The sequence below is a fragment of the Sesamum indicum genome, linkage group LG4 (assembly GCF_000512975.1).
Source record: "Sesamum indicum cultivar Zhongzhi No. 13 linkage group LG4, S_indicum_v1.0, whole genome shotgun sequence".
NCBI lineage: Eukaryota > Viridiplantae > Streptophyta > Magnoliopsida > Lamiales > Pedaliaceae > Sesamum > Sesamum indicum.
The window spans coordinates 7,332,171-7,350,679 of record NC_026148.1 but is presented as its reverse complement, the minus strand read 5'-3'; the positions used below and the strand labels follow the sequence as shown (position 1 = coordinate 7,350,679).

At 35.5% G+C, this 18,509-nt stretch overlaps 1 protein-coding gene across 1 annotated transcript in view; it reads right to left on the bottom strand.

The window, feature by feature from the left end:
* The window catches only part of LOC105160162, a 55,382-nt gene extending 45,877 nt beyond the window's left edge, over positions 1-9,505 (bottom strand). The window contains exons 1-7 of the mRNA XM_011077428.2: positions 8,935-9,505; positions 8,676-8,753; positions 4,902-5,014; positions 4,456-4,549; positions 3,552-3,595; positions 2,649-2,717; positions 488-546 (exon numbers count right to left, since the gene is read on the bottom strand). Coding sequence (XP_011075730.1) covers positions 488-546; positions 2,649-2,717; positions 3,552-3,595; positions 4,456-4,549; positions 4,902-5,014; positions 8,676-8,753; positions 8,935-9,031 — 554 coding nt within the window. The 5' untranslated portion in view covers positions 9,032-9,505. The remainder of the gene's footprint in view (positions 1-487; positions 547-2,648; positions 2,718-3,551; positions 3,596-4,455; positions 4,550-4,901; positions 5,015-8,675; positions 8,754-8,934) is intronic.

Sequence of the window (18,509 nt, the reverse complement as noted above, 5' to 3'; positions counted from 1 at the left end):
ACCTCTTTTTTTTATTTTAAAGCAGACACATTTAAAGATCACATCAGTCCTCAAACCATACAAAACACAACTGCTTTTTAATTTCCAAAAAAAGGAAATTTCAATTGCTCTTCGCCAAAGCGACACATGGCTATTCAGTTGGAAATTAGTTAAAAAGAAAAAACAAACAAACAAGCAGCACAGAAAACACCCAACGTATCCTGAGAAATCTATGAGTCAGACAGAGACTCTCTTTGGATTACAAGTAGTTATGTCACTTCATTTTTCTATTAACTTGAGGAGCCTTTTCCTTCAAATCATATTCACACAGATACTCAATGATGGGACTTTTCTGCTATTAATATGCCATACACTAAAATTTGTGATATTTCTGTGGTCCAGCCTTAATTTCTAAATTAATGAAGAAAAGTAATATGCCAATCATTAATTGAAAAATAGTTGAAAAATGTTAAGCAAACAACAAGAATCAAGGAAAGTAGGAAAATACCCAGCAGGTTGCCTCGTAATCGTCAAACTTGAAAACTTCACACCAAATAAAATTTCTACCTGGGATACATAAAATATCAAACAATACAAATTAACACTTCAAATGAATTGATGGCCGGAAAGTAGAATAAACAAGGATTTGGCATAAATCTGCATCATAAAGCTGTTATGGTCAATATTTCATGAAGAAGTAATTATTTGGCACTTATTCTATAAGAATTAAACAAATCAAATAAAACTTACCCCAAACAATAAAAGAGCAATTATCATCAAATTTTAGTCTTACTTAATGAAAATTGACACAATATTGTTGTTGGTTGTTCAAATAGTAAGCCAAAGATTAACACAACTTAAGATAGAAACATGCTGAACATAGATGATCAACCTCAGAAGTTGAACATGTCAAAAAATTGCCTAACTGAGCTGCATGGTTAAATTAAACCCAGTCAGAACAACTTAAGACTCCTTTGCCAGCATGGTTCTTTTTCCAATATTTTGCAATGTCCACTCAATATAAAATGAACTCTTCAGTTACAGAAGTATATGGAGTGAAGTGGAAGCGCAGGATCCATGTAGCCAATAGCAAAAAGCATGAGAAACTTTGAGAAAAATTGTGTACTGTTGAGGGGGCAAGGGTCACACTTATCCATTCATCCCAAAATTAGAAGAGTAGCAACGTGTGCTCTTCTGCCGTTGCAACATAAATGGCTTTTGCAAACAAGAATCGTACATATGGTGGCAATCAGATTGCAGGCATATCTTGGACCAAGTGCCAGCCATTAACAGAAAGAAAGATGGCCTACGGCATACTATTTCTAAACAGCCTAGCTCAGCCCATATAAAACTCTTAAAACACATCCCAGATCTGAAGTCAAAAAAGGGTTCTATATCATAGGAAACTTTTAAGACATATATTGCTTCTCCCAGACTGCCAATAACATCAGACTTTAAGCATATGCCTTTAACTTGCGGACCTGAAGAGTGAAGAATAATACATATCCATGAACTTAGAAATATTGTCAACTGTTGAACCTCCCTAACAACTTAGCTGTCTGATCTGCTGACATCACAAGGTGATACACTTTCTCTGCAGTTATATTTACAGAAGGATCTCACTTAAAAATTGTTAAGTTACTTGCAATCAATGACTGTTTCAATGACATTTTCACTACAGTATCACAAATGACATGCATCAGCCAAGAGAGCTCAGAGCCAAGTTCCAGCATACAGCAATTGGCAGGATCAATTTAAGAGTATCAACATTAGCTTCATGCCCTAGCAACCAGGAGTAACCAGGTTGCATCCGACAACCACATATAGGCCATCCCATGAAGGAGAGCCCACCATGTGGCAGTCAAAAGTCTAAAACAACTATCATTTAGCCCCTACTGAATATCAGCTTCGTCCAATAGAAGTTTACCTCATGTACATAAGAAATACACTCATTAACCACTTGACAAGATTTACTGCACTAACCATTTTGATAATGGTCAGCATCACCATAACACCTTCTGATCATGACGAAATGCTACAACAAAAGAAGTATCAAGCAGCCAAATTCCAGAAGTACTGTTACTCATATGATGTGAGATGGCCTCTATTGTAGCAAACTTGTGAGGCAACAGTAAATAATAATCTTTCTCGACCTGATTCTTTCTTTCGTCAGGAAGCAATATTGCACAAATGTAATTCGATCAACACGAGGAACAGTGCCAAGAACGCCCATGGTGGTCAAACATTCTGACGTGAAGCAACCAGATGTTTTGGTTTCCTTCCATCATTAACATGAGTATTTTCTAGGGAAACCAAAGACCATCCCTGGCTGTAATTTGACACCTTTATATATCAGTGTTTATCTAGAAACATGACTGGCTCCTGGGTTCAAACATGCAGACCATTGGACCTGTTTAGCATATAGTAAGGGAGCTCATGAACCATTTTGCAACCCAAGAGAATTCCACTGATCTCCTTCAAGACAATATGCAAGAGCAAAATGCTTAAGAGGCCAAATCTTACAGCAAATTCAATTTTTTTAGTTCAAATATATTTGCCAGGCAAAAATTTGAACTTATGAAGATAGTTATTAAAGTTCAATGGCATGCAATGAAAGCCAGATACAGATAAACAGATAAGAGTAAAATTTCATATGAAAGATGTCATACCGTCTCACTCAATGTGTCACGATAAAGGACGTGGACATTTCTTATGGACACTTGGATGCTGTCAAGAATCTTGCAGGCAAAGCATAGAAAGTTTAGATAAAATAAGAGCGAGGATTAAATAATCTGCCACTACATAATAAACAAGAATAATCAGCCAACAAAATTTTCAATCTTCCTTCCTAGCAAAGGAACTAGTCAAACAGCTAAGCTGCAACTACATAATAAACTAGAATAACAAGCAAAACAAAATTTTGAATATTCTTTCCTAGCAAAGGCACTAGACAAAAGTCAAAAAGCTAATAGTCCATAAATAAAATGTTTCTTTCAGTTGTAGCTCCACACATTGGGGTTGTTCACAAAAATTAAAATCTAGGTATGCCAGGGATGTGAAGAGGAGGTTATGGGTCATGTCAAGCAAGCTAAGCATAAGGGATGGAATATACGCAGCTTGAGAAGTAGGCAAACTCTACTACAAAGTTAAAAAAATTGCATCTTTTAGAGAGATGCTTGAAAGTATACAAGTACACTATATAATCAGGAAAACTGCAGCCTGTAAAGATCCATAAAAGGAGAAGTTAAAGAATAAGCAATTCAAAACTGATCTCCATGAATGAAGAAATCTTTCAAGGACCCAGCTTCATAGGCAGAAAGGATTGAGTTTATCCGTTAACAATATATGGACTACATCAAAATAAATCATCATAACTTTTTGTTAAGAACTTGAATTAGCTGAATCATTATCTTCACAAAAGGATGCCAAAATAATTCTCATTGCTCCATTGGAAATCTAATACTTAAAGATAACCTTACTTTCCGCATACAAGTCAGATAACAGGCCAATATATGTGGATATAGTCTGATCTAAAGAAGAAAAACTTTCGCCAGCTAGGTAATGAATAATACCTTAGCAGTGATGTATGAAATAAAAGATTTTCCAGTCTGATTGTCTGCAGAAAAGGAATCCTCTATGAGCATCAAATCATTTTAACTAAAAGAACAGCGAACCAAGATAACTTTTCACCCGAAATTCAATAATGAATGCACAAGGGTGACCAGTAAAATCAAATCAATCCAGGAAACACGCTTTCTGCATCTGTGATAGAAGTAAGGATCTAAAAGGCAAACAAGACAGAATAAGATGGGTTCATAACTCATGTAATGGCTTCTAATAAAGAACAGTTCCGTGTGAAAGCAATATAGAACCACAGCTTTTTCCATTCTCTTCTTCCGAGTTCAATCGTCATGTAATTTGTGTGTGGGAGCTAAATAATATAGTTGTACTTCGACAGTTCATGACTCAAATCAGTGAGGTTTGCTCCTGACAACTAAGTTTCGTCCACAGTTTTTTCAGTTGTGCATGGAGGAAAGGCCCACTGAAAGACCAAAAACCAGCAGGCTCGAGCTTATATTATATGTTTTTAAAGATAAAAGAAAGGAGGTAGCAGCATCCTAAATAATGACCTCATGGTACAGTTGTAGGAGGAGATTCACCGGACTGCAGCTTAATATGAGAAACAGTTATCAGGGGAAAAATCAAAAAATAAGAGGAAGAATCTGACGGAAGAAATATTTTTCCTTTTTATATTTCGTGTTTTATTTGTAGTGAGCATTTATTATTCAAAGATGATAAAAAGTGGTGATGGCAGGTATAGTGGTGGTAGACAACAATATTTCATGAGAAAAGCACATCTGATATAGCAGTATAAAGTTCCCATTCTCTGTGGACTTCCAGTGCAAGCAAGTAGATAAAGATATTCTAATAACAAATACCAGAAATGACACCAGATATTTGATATCAAATTCTCACCACATACGCGTCTCGATAACTTTGCAAGTTCTGCTGCAGCAAGTTGGGCCTTTTTGCTCGCAAACTCTCTTCTTTCAACAGCATCCATGCACCACTGCCCAAAAAAATAAAATAGGATCTGATCATTTAAAAGATATGGGAACAAGATAAGGATCATTTACTCTCCATCAATAAGAGTGAAGTAGAAAAATAATGAGGGGCAAAATAGAAATTTATCTAAATTCAACGTCGCTCAGTTATTAGCATAATACTCACATGATAAAGGATTATTTATTCTCCATCACTAAGAGTAAAGTAGTAAACTAATAACGGGGGCGAAACAGAAATTGATCTAAATTCCACGTCACTTGGTCATTGGCATAATACTCGCATGTTATTCAACCATGTATTTCAAAATATATTCTCCCCATCACAGTTTCATGTTGACAATCTTGGAACAGAATTACCTCTTCATCATGTCGCTGAGAGATACAAATAAATACATCCTCCAAAATGATTATGAGAGGGTCCCAGCCAAGTTTCTTCCAGGGAATTTTGATACTCAACTTCCCAACACGACCTAGAAAAGCAACAGTACAGATCTTGTAAGCAAGAAATAAAATAAATTCATGACGAAACCAGCTAAAACAATTAAAAAGATTGGTAAGAGTAGGCCAGGTTTGCCTCAAAAGAGCAAAAGACAAGCAAAAAATCATTCACAATGATCTAAGTTTTTAACCCATAAATAGCTACATGTCAACTGGCAGTAGTATAGATCATCTCGGAGACCTTTGAATCTGTCAAACCAATAATTCATACAACATATTAGCATCTTCCTAATTAGATCTTATAGTCGATCATTAACCTACTCTACCCACATTGTCCATTATGCCATTACTTTCACCGAACCAAATCATTCACATGTCCCCTCCAAATATTCCTTGATTTTCCCCAATGTTGAAGTCATCTCATCTCAACCTTCGAAGGCCACCACAAATTTGGCCCAAGGCATGGTACAGAATCCAATAACCATAACGCTTTGGGTGTTTCCTCAACTGCTCACAACCATTTTTACTATGCCAAACTGGTACATCTGATCATTGACCTAGAAAAAGAACCCCGTCGGGCAACACTTAGTATTCTTTGCACTTTCCGCATCGTAAGATCTTTGCTGCCAAATTGATGAAACTAGTGAATAATTGCTGCTTTTCATGAGTTTGGACTCTTCTCCTAATTATTGAGTTCCGCAAGTTTCAAGAATTGATAGTATCCTTGCAGTATGTCAAATTTACAACAATTTTCAATTGTCACTTCTTTTGTTTGCATCTCAAAGTTCAAGTCATTGATTCTACGAAGGCCGAATTTCTTCATTAATCCCTCAATTTTATTTTCATAGTGTTTGGATTCATTTTCCGAGTGTTTTGTGGAGATAGAGAGAGAAAAACAAAGATAAATAACTATGTGTTGAAGATAGTGTGTATGTTTAGATTTGTTTTTAGAGATGATTTGAAATAATTTAAAATAAGTGTTGAATGTTCGATGTATTTTGGGAGACAAAAATCACTGTCCATTTGAATATATATATAATTGTTGTATGTTTAGTGTTGTGTTTTGGGGGACAAGTTAATGTTCATTGTCAAATCATGTCTCTTTTATATATATTTATATATATGTGTGTGTGTATATGTATTTATGCCAAAAGAGATAAAAACACCAAGAAAAGGTGTTTTTGTATGAGGGCAAACATTGGTGTGTTTTGGTCCATTCTGGAGATAGCTAAGAAACGAAACCAAACGCCTTTTTGTCTCACTTTAGTCCGCTATCTCTCAAATGCATCTTAATGGTCCCGCATCTTTAAATACATCTAATTTAACCAAATTTAAATAAAGTGTATCAAGTATTCCACTAATGAGGAGTATGAAAAAATCATGCATTTCAATAATTTACCAATAATTGACAAAGCAGGTATACTTCAACAACGTTGTTTGCCATAGCTAAATAAAAACAAAAAAAATTACTAAAAAAAACTATCAATCATTCAAAAAATTTAAACACAATAAATCTATTTTATTATACACTAAAATGAGAAATACGAAATATACCAAAAAGAATTTATGGATCTCGATTGACATATATTGTTTTTGTTTTAGCAAGTTGCTTTTATTTTTTGCATTTGATTATCAAACTTGAATATGATGGTTTTATTATTTTACTATATTCTACTATCTTTATTTCTCAATATTAATGAGAAAACCATTATTTAGTAACTAATATTGAATGCTAAAATTCAGAAGGCATTGTACATTAAAGGATATATTTGACTTGCATTTTAATTTCTAAAAATTATAATATAGATTTTGAAATTTTAAATTGGAATTTAAGTTTTTCTAATAAAACTTTAATCCTCAATTAAATGAAACGAACACCTCGGATGATAAGTATATACTTATAAGTCCTATATCTTTATTATATTAAAACAAATTTACGACTGTAAATCTATGCTTCAAGTGTTGTTGATAGAGACCCATGCAATTTTTTATAGCATATTTGGTATTTTTTTTTCATTTTAGTACCTAGAGATAAATGGATTTAGTATCTTTAATTTTTCATTTTGCTTCTAAATGATTAATAATTGTCTCGTTATCATTCTTGCTTTATGTTTAGCTATAGAATGTAGTAAATTATTGAAATACATGAATTTTTAATTATTCATAGATTATTGAAGAGGGAAATTTTTTCCAATTTTACTCATCATTACTGGAATATTCATATTTACTTTCTTTAGATTTCTTTAGAATTTAATTGTCAAAGACCATAGTGAAGTACTTGAAATGGAGGTCTATTACAGTGCATTAAGGATGGGGGACTAATGTGTTTAGAAAAGTAAAAATAAGGGACCAATAAGAGATTTGGCCTGTTAAGAATTTTTTGTATGCTTGAACAACACTTTCTTAACCTGTGAAGGTTTCTATTGACGTACTCCTGCATTTTGCTCAAAGGGTTGACGGGAGATAGTGCATCAAGATGTTCACAAGGACCAACTTGATCCTCTTCGCCAGGTTCTTTTCCTTTAATCATTTTCTTTCTTCTTCTGCATCCTTGATATTTAATCTTTCCCCCAATTCTAGCATGCTAATAATATGTTTTAATCATGAGTTTTTTACTACTTTATAATCCACTGCTGTAAGAAGCACATTCCTTCCTATCACCATATTGCCTAGGAACATATCATGGATACTTATTAGCAGTAACAGATTCTGGTTTTTGTTGGTTCTCTATATCCTTATGCCCCAACACTATGCACTGTTTTTCCAGTATCCGGAACATGTAGCCTGACATTTTTCCACCTAGAATTCAGCATTTCAATCCTTTAGTACTTAAAATTCAGGGGCCCAAAACCATCCAATGCGAAATGTACATAAATATTGCCATACTTACCCTGCATCAGATGCACTTTAGTTCTCATAGTTCCAGGAAGTCAAACATTATAGATGATTGTAGACAGATTAAGTAAACCAGCGCATACAAGCAGACGTATTTTGCACTGCATCTACTCCGAGATACTTGGGTAATCAGACATAAATCAATATTTAGAATGACTTGTTAAGTTGGCTGCGTCACCAATTATATCAATACATAAACCCATGCTGGCCTTAGCTTATGACTTCAAAATCAATTGACACTAAAAGAACTTAATCATAACCCTCTAATTTATGAAATAATATTGAATGACCTAAGGTTCCTCCTGTATTTTGTACTCAATCACACATCCCCATAGCAAATAGAACTTCCGAGCAACTTTAAGTCCAATAAAAACCAAATACTAATGTTAATTTCCATTCCTCAGCCCCCCAGCCCCAGCGCGGCCTGCCCCAAAAAGAAAATAAAAGTATAACATGAAAATAAGCCTTTACCTCAAAGAATACACAAAAACAATTTTCTCACCTACTTTAGATCGCCTGTTGCTTGTCCAACTTTTATTTCCATCAAGCCATTGAAGCAACAGACTTTCTAAAGCAGAAATAAGCAAACTAACAGATCAAGTGATCTAAGTTCCTTTCACGTGGAATCACATGGGCCAAATGCAAGAAAGGGTATCAAGAAATCATGCAAGTAAGAGAGATGATTGAAGTTCAATTTTCAGACTAATCGCAAAATAAGCGCAGAACATAAACTTCCCGTTAAAATTGGAAAACATCTAAGTCCTGCTGTTAGTACTTTAACCACATATATTTCTATACCTTGTCTGAATGCAAATGGCAGCCGGAGGTAGTCAAAGGCTTCAAGAATCAGCTCAACATTTTCTAGTAATACTTCCTCTGCGACAAAAAAACAACAAAGAGAAAGAAAAATATATCAGTCCCGTAATCAGCTAACAAGTGCTGGCATATTGATAGTGGACACAATATTTCCATGATTCCTCAAATAGTTGGAATTGCATAAAAATACAAAAGAAAATGGTTCAGAGTTATCGTTAAAATAAGAAGAAAACAAAACTACCATTCCAAAGAGTGATTTTGAGTTGCTCCTTCTGGATGTCTTTAATGTATCGGCCCAGATATCCCAATATCAACTGTCTAACCAATCCTTCGAACATTCTTTCTTTTTCTCCTTTTCTTTTAGTGATTTCAATTCAAACAATGAAACTATTCTAGCCCCAAACATATCACCGACAACTTCATAGCTAACACTCCATCTACCACGTCTAAGAACTCATGCAGAAGAGTATTAACATGTCAAGATAAAAACCAAAGAGACATGATAAGAGTTCTGACATCGGGACCCCTCGAAATCAGAAACCTATGCTTGCTTGTGAAAATATCTCACTCCATCCCATCTCATCACTATTTGGGTTGTGAAATAAATACTCCTATTCCAGCTCCTCCACTCATAGCCCAGACACCATGGACTATCTCTCTTGGGGCATCCGGGTTTGCTGCTGGCGGCGAAAACGGCGGATGGCGGGCGGCCTTGGGGAGGGGGATTCTCGTTTTGAGGGGGTGGGCGGTGAAGTGCCTGAAGAAAATCGTTAGAAAAGAAGAAAGAGGGGAAGAGAAAGACGGGGGCGTGCTCAAGGAGTAGGAAGAGAAAGAAAATCGTAAAAAGAATAAATGATAAAAAAAAAATATATAAAATGGATACCATATCAGATTGTGTATGGAGTATAAATTTAATTTATGGAATTGAAATTTATTAAATTTAAAATATAACCAAGAAAAGTTGCACTAGTTTGGAAAAAATATTATTTTAGTCTGTTAAATATGCCTAATTTTAATTTTAGTTCGATAACTATGTTCATTTTTATTTAGGTCCAGTAACTTACGAAATTGCTTTTTTTTAGTCTTTTTGCTGATTTTCGGACAATTTTACCCCTATGAGTGCATATGGACTAAAACTGTCTTTCAAAAGTTGCATAGGGGTAAAATTGTTCGAAAATCAGCCAAAAGACTAAAAGTAATCAATTTCGTAATGGACCTAAACAAAAATGAACATAGTTATCGGACTAAAATTAAAATTAGGCATACTTAACGGACTAAAATAATACTTTTCCCCTAGTTTGTTATAAAACAATATTATAATATGTTTAACAATATTTTTCCATATAAATAAAAGGGTCATGATAAAGCCCATCATATTTTAATGTAAAAAGTATAATTAAAATTTACTCAGAAAGAGATGAAATATCAATATTAAAATTGTAAGAAATACGGAGTATTGTTTTTATATTTACTAATTGCTTTTATTCTGTTATAATTAGTACGCCTTGTTACTAATTATTTTAAAAAATGCAGGGTTATATGTTATTGCAATTGTTTTTTATGATTGTTGGAAACAAGGTAAGGTATACTATTTGCACCAAAATTGGTCGGATTTTAGAGTCGATATTTAGGACATGTTAGTTCACCAAAAAAACTAATTAAACGAATGTTTTTGTAATCTATTTAAGTAATTTCTTTTCATATTAAATTAATGAATAAAATAAGAAGTCATTGGCCATGTTTTTATTGTGCTCACTATTATTATGCTTTAATTGCTTTATATCACAACAGAGTCTACAGACCAATCGAATAGGGAATGTAGTTGCATTGCGCATTGGATGACAACTATAAAATCAACTTCTGATAGTTGGGTCTGAAATGTTTCAAGTCGAAAATCTCGAGACTACATAACAAGAGTTCTATCAAGACTCACAATAGGTATTTGCATTCAATAAATCAGTGTCACGTTTTATTGGGGACAAACGTGAGACGTCTATGCAACTTTGTGGGTGGTTGACAAGGATTGTCAAGCTTACTGAATTGGCTCGCGAGCCTATGAGGTTAGTCTGTATGACTAGCAATTTTTTACTTTGATAGTATGGAACTTAGTTCTTAAACTTTAAGATCTACTGCAATCGCATATATGTATGGTTGTACCTTGGGCCTAGCAAAAGATGACTGTATATTTGGCCTGGTCATTATAAGTATTGTCCAATATAATCAAAACATATAGTGAGGACGGTGAGTTCCAAGACAAAATCTGTCGCGTGCCATTGAATGATAATGAGATTTCCCATGTGCTATATGATGAGTTTATGCTTCTTGAGATATGGCCACATCAGTTGATCGAATAGGAAAGAGTAGGGATGGTCGAGCTCAAGCTCGAGCTCAAGTTGGTTTTTTATTTTATTTTTTTTGTTTGTTTTTATTATTATTATTATTATTATTATTATTATTATTATTATTATTATTATATTAAATTATGAGAATCACCAATTTTTTACATAAATTTATAATTAATAAAATAGATTGTATAATGCATAATATATTATTATTATTAAAAGATTAAATAATTGGAATCACCAATTTTTTACATAAATTTATAAGTAATAAAATAGATTGTATAATGTATACTATATTATAAATATACCAAGATATAGTATGAACTTCTAATTAATTGTATAAATACAAACTATTGATTAGTTTAGTAGTAATATAATTAATAAAATGTACAAAAAAAAATCATACTGAACAGTTTAAAGTTATAGAAAAGTATCAATTATCTAAAATAATGCAATTGAAATATATAAAAATATTTTATAGTTGAGATTAATATATATTCACAATCTGCAGTTAATTTATATATTTATAAATGTTAGTATTACATTGATGCAACTATCATCTTACATTGTTGAACAACATGGGTTAATCGGACCATCAAAATTCAGATCCGACCGTTATATATGATCAAACTTATAGAAAAATACACTTGATAAAGTTTTAGACTTATTAGATATACGGATGTCAAGATATCATACTCGAAATATAAGAATAATTATTCAAGTCGGTGTATGATAGAATCAGGCCATGTGATTCTAAATCAAATGGTCCGGTATGATCTAATGGACACGGTCTTATATATATTTAAAGTTGGTGTGAATCGGGTGCCCAAATTTTAAAATATCGTAATTGTTGATTAAATTTTTTAATCTCATTATATATATAATAAACTAACAATTAAAATAATTAAAATTGTTCAACCATCACTATTATTATCATTATCATTATCATTATTTTTAGATTAATTCATAGGAACTAAATTTTGACATAAATTTATAAATAATAAAATAGATTGCATAATACATCGTATGTATCCTGATATAAATATAAAACTCAAAAATAGATAAAAAAAACCATAAGTGTATTACTTGTCAATTTAAAAAAAGTATAACGTAATACAAATATATATTAAAATATAACATAAAGTTTATATATACAAATATATATTAAAATATAACATAAAGTTTATATATGTCATATTAAATAATAATTTTAATTACAAAAACTATTACAATTTACTAAGTTGTTGATTAAATTTATTTTTGTATAAAGATTAATTTATAAATAAAAGTATCATAATTTATTATTATCCAAAATAAAATATATAATATTGATTAATAATTATAATATGTGGTCAATTTTGATTATAAAATTGATCAAATATTAAATATAAAATTAAATATATAAAAAATTCAAAAATAAAAATATATATAAAAAAATACAAGAAAGCTCGCGAGCCGGCTCGACTCATCTGTTAGCCCTAGGAAAGAGTTTCTTATGTTGATTAATGGAGTAAACGCGTTCAGAGTTGTAAGCATAATTGTATAGTTCAGGATGAGAATCAATATTGAGCTTGATTCAATTAATTAAGGGGATTTATTAATTGATAAAAATATACTCAGTTTATTTAATTAGATTAAATAAATATGTTGGATTACTAGTTGGCTTTAAAATTAATAAGATTAATTTAAAAGTATGATGGACCTTTGTTGAGCTTGTATTAATTCAATTGTGAATTAAAATCAGCCCGATCCATGCGTAATGAAGCCCTAGCCACTATTTGAGATTGACTAGGTGAAGGAGAAGTTGAGGACTCATCCCTTGGAGGAGTAAAAGGCTGAGTGGGCCTCTTGGAGAGCTCCACTCGGCCACCCTAGTAATTATACATGAGGTGTATTTTATTTTTTAGTTCAACTTATCTTTAGAGAATATACAAGAGTTTGAAGAATACTTTTTCTCTCTATTCTCTTACTCCACCTAAAATTGGCTACCCCTTATTCGCTAACGTCTCCATCTTGAACAAGTTTTAAGAGATAACTTGGAAATTCTAAAACACTAATCAATAGTGATTTTTGGATTCATTTCTTCCAATATAAATAGTTTTTATTATGAGATCTTTATTATGAGATCTCAATCGACCCAGCAGTGATTTTGAGGATTATGTTTCCAAAGTATGGTGTGGATATACGTTCAAGAGATCTACATTGATCTCTAAGTGAACATGGGTCCGGAGAAGGAAAAATGCTCATAGCGGATCAAAAATTAAATCAAAATGGTAAAATCTTGGATTTTTTTTATGCCCTTTTTGATTTTTCTATTAGCCACAAAAATGTTCATGAGCATATTTATTTCTTATTCAATTTCAAGTGTTGAACGCCCAAAAAATTTAATGGCTACACCCTCTTGACTGGATATAGATTATTTTAAAGGTAAATGCTATATTTGGTTCCTTAAGTTTTTTCTTAAACTACCCGAGGGTGGAGGGAACTTTTCGGATCTCCGTCCCTTCTATATTAATTCTCAAAAAGTCCAAATTTATAACGGTCAGTACTAACTCCAAAAGACATATTGGAAGCTATAAATAAGGAGTACGACTCCCTCACAACCGAGACAATTGAAAATATATACAATTTAACATGAAAGCATAAATGAGGAGTACCATTCATTAAACTTTAATGTTTATCTCGGTTTGGTCCCTTTGATAATTTTTTGGCAAAAATCTGGCCGGAGTTTGACTTTTAGAGGATAAAATGGTCAGTTTAAGTTTAAATATATGTTTGCACAAGAGATAGTGAAATATAAAGCAAACAAGGGATTAAATTAGGAGTCCCCGAGGTCTCTTTAATGGTGGAGGCCTGCATGAGTTTTTTAGCAGGGCTTACTCCTACACAACTTTTATGCCTCGCTTTAAGAAATGTAATTAATCATACGTTTTTTAGAGGGGCGTCCGCAGACAAGGACTTGGTGGAGGCAGTCCTGCAAGAGGACTCGTTGGAGGGTGTAATTCGAGGGGACAACTTTAAAAGGGGTCCTTCAGGAGGACTTATTAGAGGTTGCCCTACGGGAGGACATTTTTTGAGGGAGTCCTTCAGGAGGACTTATTGAAGGATGCCCTATGGGGGGACATTTTTAAAAGGAATCCTTCAGGAGGACTTATTGAGGGATGACCTGCGGTAGGATATTTTTAGAGGGAGTCCTTCAGGAGGACTTATTAAGGGATGCCTGCAGGTGATAGAGGAACCCTTCTTTAAGTAATACTTCTTGAGGCTGTGAATGTTCCAAGGTTGTGATAGTGGACGTCCTTCAAAGTCTTCAATCTTATAAGCCCCTCGTCTATTACTACTGTAACCTTGAAGGGTCCTTCCCAAGTGGGGTCTAGCTTTCCCGCTGGTTTCAGTGTGTCCACTCTACGTAATACAAAGTCACCTACTTGAAGACTCTGTGTCTTTACTCCTCTGTTATGAGCATTAACCATGGTATTCTTGTATCTCTGGATACGAATGAAGGTTCTTTCCCTTAATTCTTCTATGAGGTCCAAGTTTTCTTTCAACAACTTCGTATTATTTTTTTCAAAGAAATGTAGTATTCTGTGGAAGGGTACTCCCAACTCTGCTGGGATGATCGCCTCAGTCCCGTACACCATGGTGAAGGGTCGTTCTCCTGTGGACCCTCGAGGAGTTGTGCAATATGCCCAAAGGACATTGGTTAACTCCTATGTCCAATTTCTACCGACACGTTCTTGATCAAGAATTCGGTTGGTGCCTCCACTTGCCCATTGGCCTGGGGGTGTGCCACTGATGTAAATCTTTGCTTGATACGCAGATCCTTGCACCAGTCTTGTATTTTATGGTCTTGGAATCATCTGCCATTTTCTGAGATTATTTCGCGAGGAAGTCTAAAGCGGCGAATGATGTTTTTCTATATGAATTTCATCACCTCTGTGGGCGAGTGGCTCAACTTCCACCCATTTGGTGAAGTAATCAATAGCTACTAGTAGGAATTTTCTTTGACCAGGTGCTGAGGGGAATAGTCCCACAATGTCTATCCCACTGTGCAAAAGGACAAGGTGATAGCATGGTGTTAAGGGGTTCCGCAGGCTGATGTATGAGGGAGGAATGCTTTTGACATTTCTTGCATTTGATCACCAGCTGCTTTGCATCTTGTTTCATGGAACGCCAGAAGTATCCTGCCCGCAATGCCTTGTTGGCAAGCACCTAGGTGCTCGCATGTGATCCACAACAACCACTATGTATTTCTTTTACCATATGCACTCCTTCTAATTGGGATAAACATCAGAGCAGGGGATGTGTAAAGTATTTTTTGTAAACGATCCTCCTTGTAATAGAAAGTGGGTAGCTCGAACTTTAAGCTTGGTAGCCTCCCATCTATTGTCTAGAATGCATCCCTCTTCCAACCATCGTATAATAGGGGTCCTCCAATCCTCTGAGGAGGATATGGCTTGTATAGAAATTGGGGCTCTTGGTTGAGGGAGGTATTGTATGGTGATATGCCTCATTCTACAATCTTCTAGAGCTTTAGCTAATTTGGAGAGACAATGGGCTTTGATGTATTATTCTCTTGGAATTTGAACAACCTGAAAGCTTTCGAATCCCATTTTGAGCTCCGCTATCTGCTTTAGATATTGAATCATGTTTTCCTCTTTGGCCTCGTAAGAGCCTTCCACTTGCTTCACTATCAACTGGGAGTTCGAATAAGCTATCATATGTCTAGCTCCCACATCATGCGCCATCTTGGCCCTGTCATGAGTGCCTCCATATTCAACCTCATTGTTGGAGGCATTGCATCCAAATTTAATAGCGAACTACAAGTCTTCTCCTTGAGGTGAGGTGAGGATTATGCCTGCACCACTACCTTGGATGGTGGCTGATCCGTCTACATGCAACAACCATTTTTCGGCTTAAGGGGTGCCTCCTTTAGATGTTCCTGCCTTCTCAGAGATGAAATCGGCTAGGACTTGGGCTTTGATGGTAGTTTGGGTAGATAAGAGATATCGTACTCACTTAATTCTTCTGCCCACTTCATCAATCATCCTGAGGTGTCTGGCTTGCCAAACGTTTGTTTTAGAGGTAGGTTGGTTTTCATTCCAATGGGATGCGAGAGGAAGTATGGACATAACCTTCTACTAGTGGTGGCCAATGCGAGGGCCATCTTTCCTATAAGAGTATATCGTCCTTCTACTCCATTAAAGACATTGCTAACGTAATAGATCGGCATTTGTTTCCCCTTTTCTTCACGAATCAAAATGGAGTTGATTGCTTAAGGGGTGGTCTATAGGTAAAGATAAAGAGTGTCCCCTCGAGAAGGCTTCACCAGTAGAGGAGCCTTGCTAGATATTGCTTGAGTCCCTTAAAAGCTTGTAGGCAGGAGTTATCCCAATTAAAATCTTTCGCCTTCTAGAGAACTCTAAATAAGGGCATGTTTTTTTCCGCTGATTTAGAGATGAACCGGATTAGTGCCGCCACCCTCCATCTTAGCCTTTGTACTTCGTTGATGTTGGAGGGTACCTTCATGTCTAGGATGGCTTTAATCTGGAGGGGGTTGGCTTTAATCCCTCTTTAGGTAACCATGAATCCCAGGAAGCGCCCTCCTTTCACTCCAAATGCGTACTTTCTAGTGTTGAGTTTCAACCGGTATTTTATTAAGACAACAAATGTTTCTTCCAAGTTCGCCACATGATGCTAGGTTTCCTTGTTCTTCACAAGCATGTCGTTTACATACACTTCTACGCTTCTTCCAAGTTGAGGATGGAATATTTTATCTAGCAAGCGTTGGTAGGTGGCTCCGACGTTCTTTAAGCCAAATGGCATGGCCACGTAACAAAAGGTTCTAGCAGATGTAATAAAGCTGACCCTTTTGATGTCTTCTGGAGCTAGCATTATTTGGTGGTACCCTTGTGATGCGTCCATCATGCTTAAGTATCCACATCCAGATGTGGAGTCTACCAGTTGGTCGATTTGAGGAAGAGGATAAAAATTCTTAGGGCATGTCTTGTTAAGATCTTTAAAGTCGATGCACATTCGCCATTTCCCTCCTGATTTTGAGAACTAACACCACATTAGATAGTCATTCAGGGAATTGTATTTCCTTAATATGGCCAGCTGCTAATAGTATGTCTGCTTTCATTTGGATTATTTTGCCTTTTTCAAGTCCAAAATGCCTCTTCTTTTATTTCACTAGCTTCATGTGAGGATCGATAGTAAGGTGGTGGGTTATGACGTTAGGATTGATCCCCTCTAAGTCTTGAGGAGTCCATGCAAAAATGTTGGCATTACGACGTAAACATTTAATTATTTTTTCCCGTGTTGCACCTTCTAATTGAGAACCAATGCATGTGATTTTTTCTGGATCCACAGGTACAACCTCGATGTTCATCAGTTCTTCCATTGGTTGGAGCTTGGAGGATGTCTTCTTATTTTCTTTATCTTCAATATCCTTCTTTTCACGTTTGCTAGGGGGTGCTTCCTTATCGTGTTTGTTGGAGGGTGCATCCATGTAATGTTTATTGGAGGGTACCTCCTTGTCACGTTTGTTGGAGAATGCCTCCTTGGTATCTTTGTCCCTGCTTCTCTTTTGTCCTTTGCGCACGGCCTCCATATGATACTTACGAGATTGGAGGGGGTCCCCTTGTACTTTTCCTACACCTCCAGGTGTGGAAATTTGATTTTCATGTGATAGGTGGATATCACGGCTTGGAAGGCGTTGAGGGTGGGCCTTCCTAGAATAACATTATACGCTGAAGGGGTGTCCACCACCAGGAATCTTAGTAGGCACGTTCTTTGACCGACACCAGTGCCCAAAGTCAGAGGGAGTGAGACTATGCCTTTTGGATGGACTACCTCCCCTGCGAATCCGTAGAGGGAGGTGTTCACTTTTTCTAGAGGGGTGTCTCCTAGCTGCATTTGATCGTAAGCCTCTCTGAACAGTATGTCAGCGGAACATCCTAAATCTATGAAGATATGCCCTACTTCATAATTGGCCAATAACGCAGTGATGACTGGAGCATCATTGTGGGTGCTTTTGGAACCTGAACGTTCCGCCCTTCCAAACTAGATGAGGGGGGCATCCTCCATGGCACCGTCATCCTAGATTTCCTTTATAGTCGTGTTGTGCGCCTCTCTGACCTGTGTCTTTCTGGCATGGTGGGAGTCGCCTCCATTTGGTCCTCCTATAATCATTCGTATGGCTCCCTTCCTAGGAGAGTTGTTGGCTTCAGATTTCCCTCCAAAGGTATTTTTGCACTCTTCGTTAGGTAGAGATTCTGGAGGGGAGATCTTCACTTCCTTCGCTTGTTTGCTTTTTGCTTGATGTATGGTCCCATTCCTCGGGCCTTTTCCCAGCAGACATACTCCAGGAGGTATCCGTTTTGGATAAGCCTCTCTATCTCATTTTTTAGGTGCCAACATTCTTTAGTAGTATGGCCGTAATCATTGTGAAAACGACAGAACTTCTCGGACT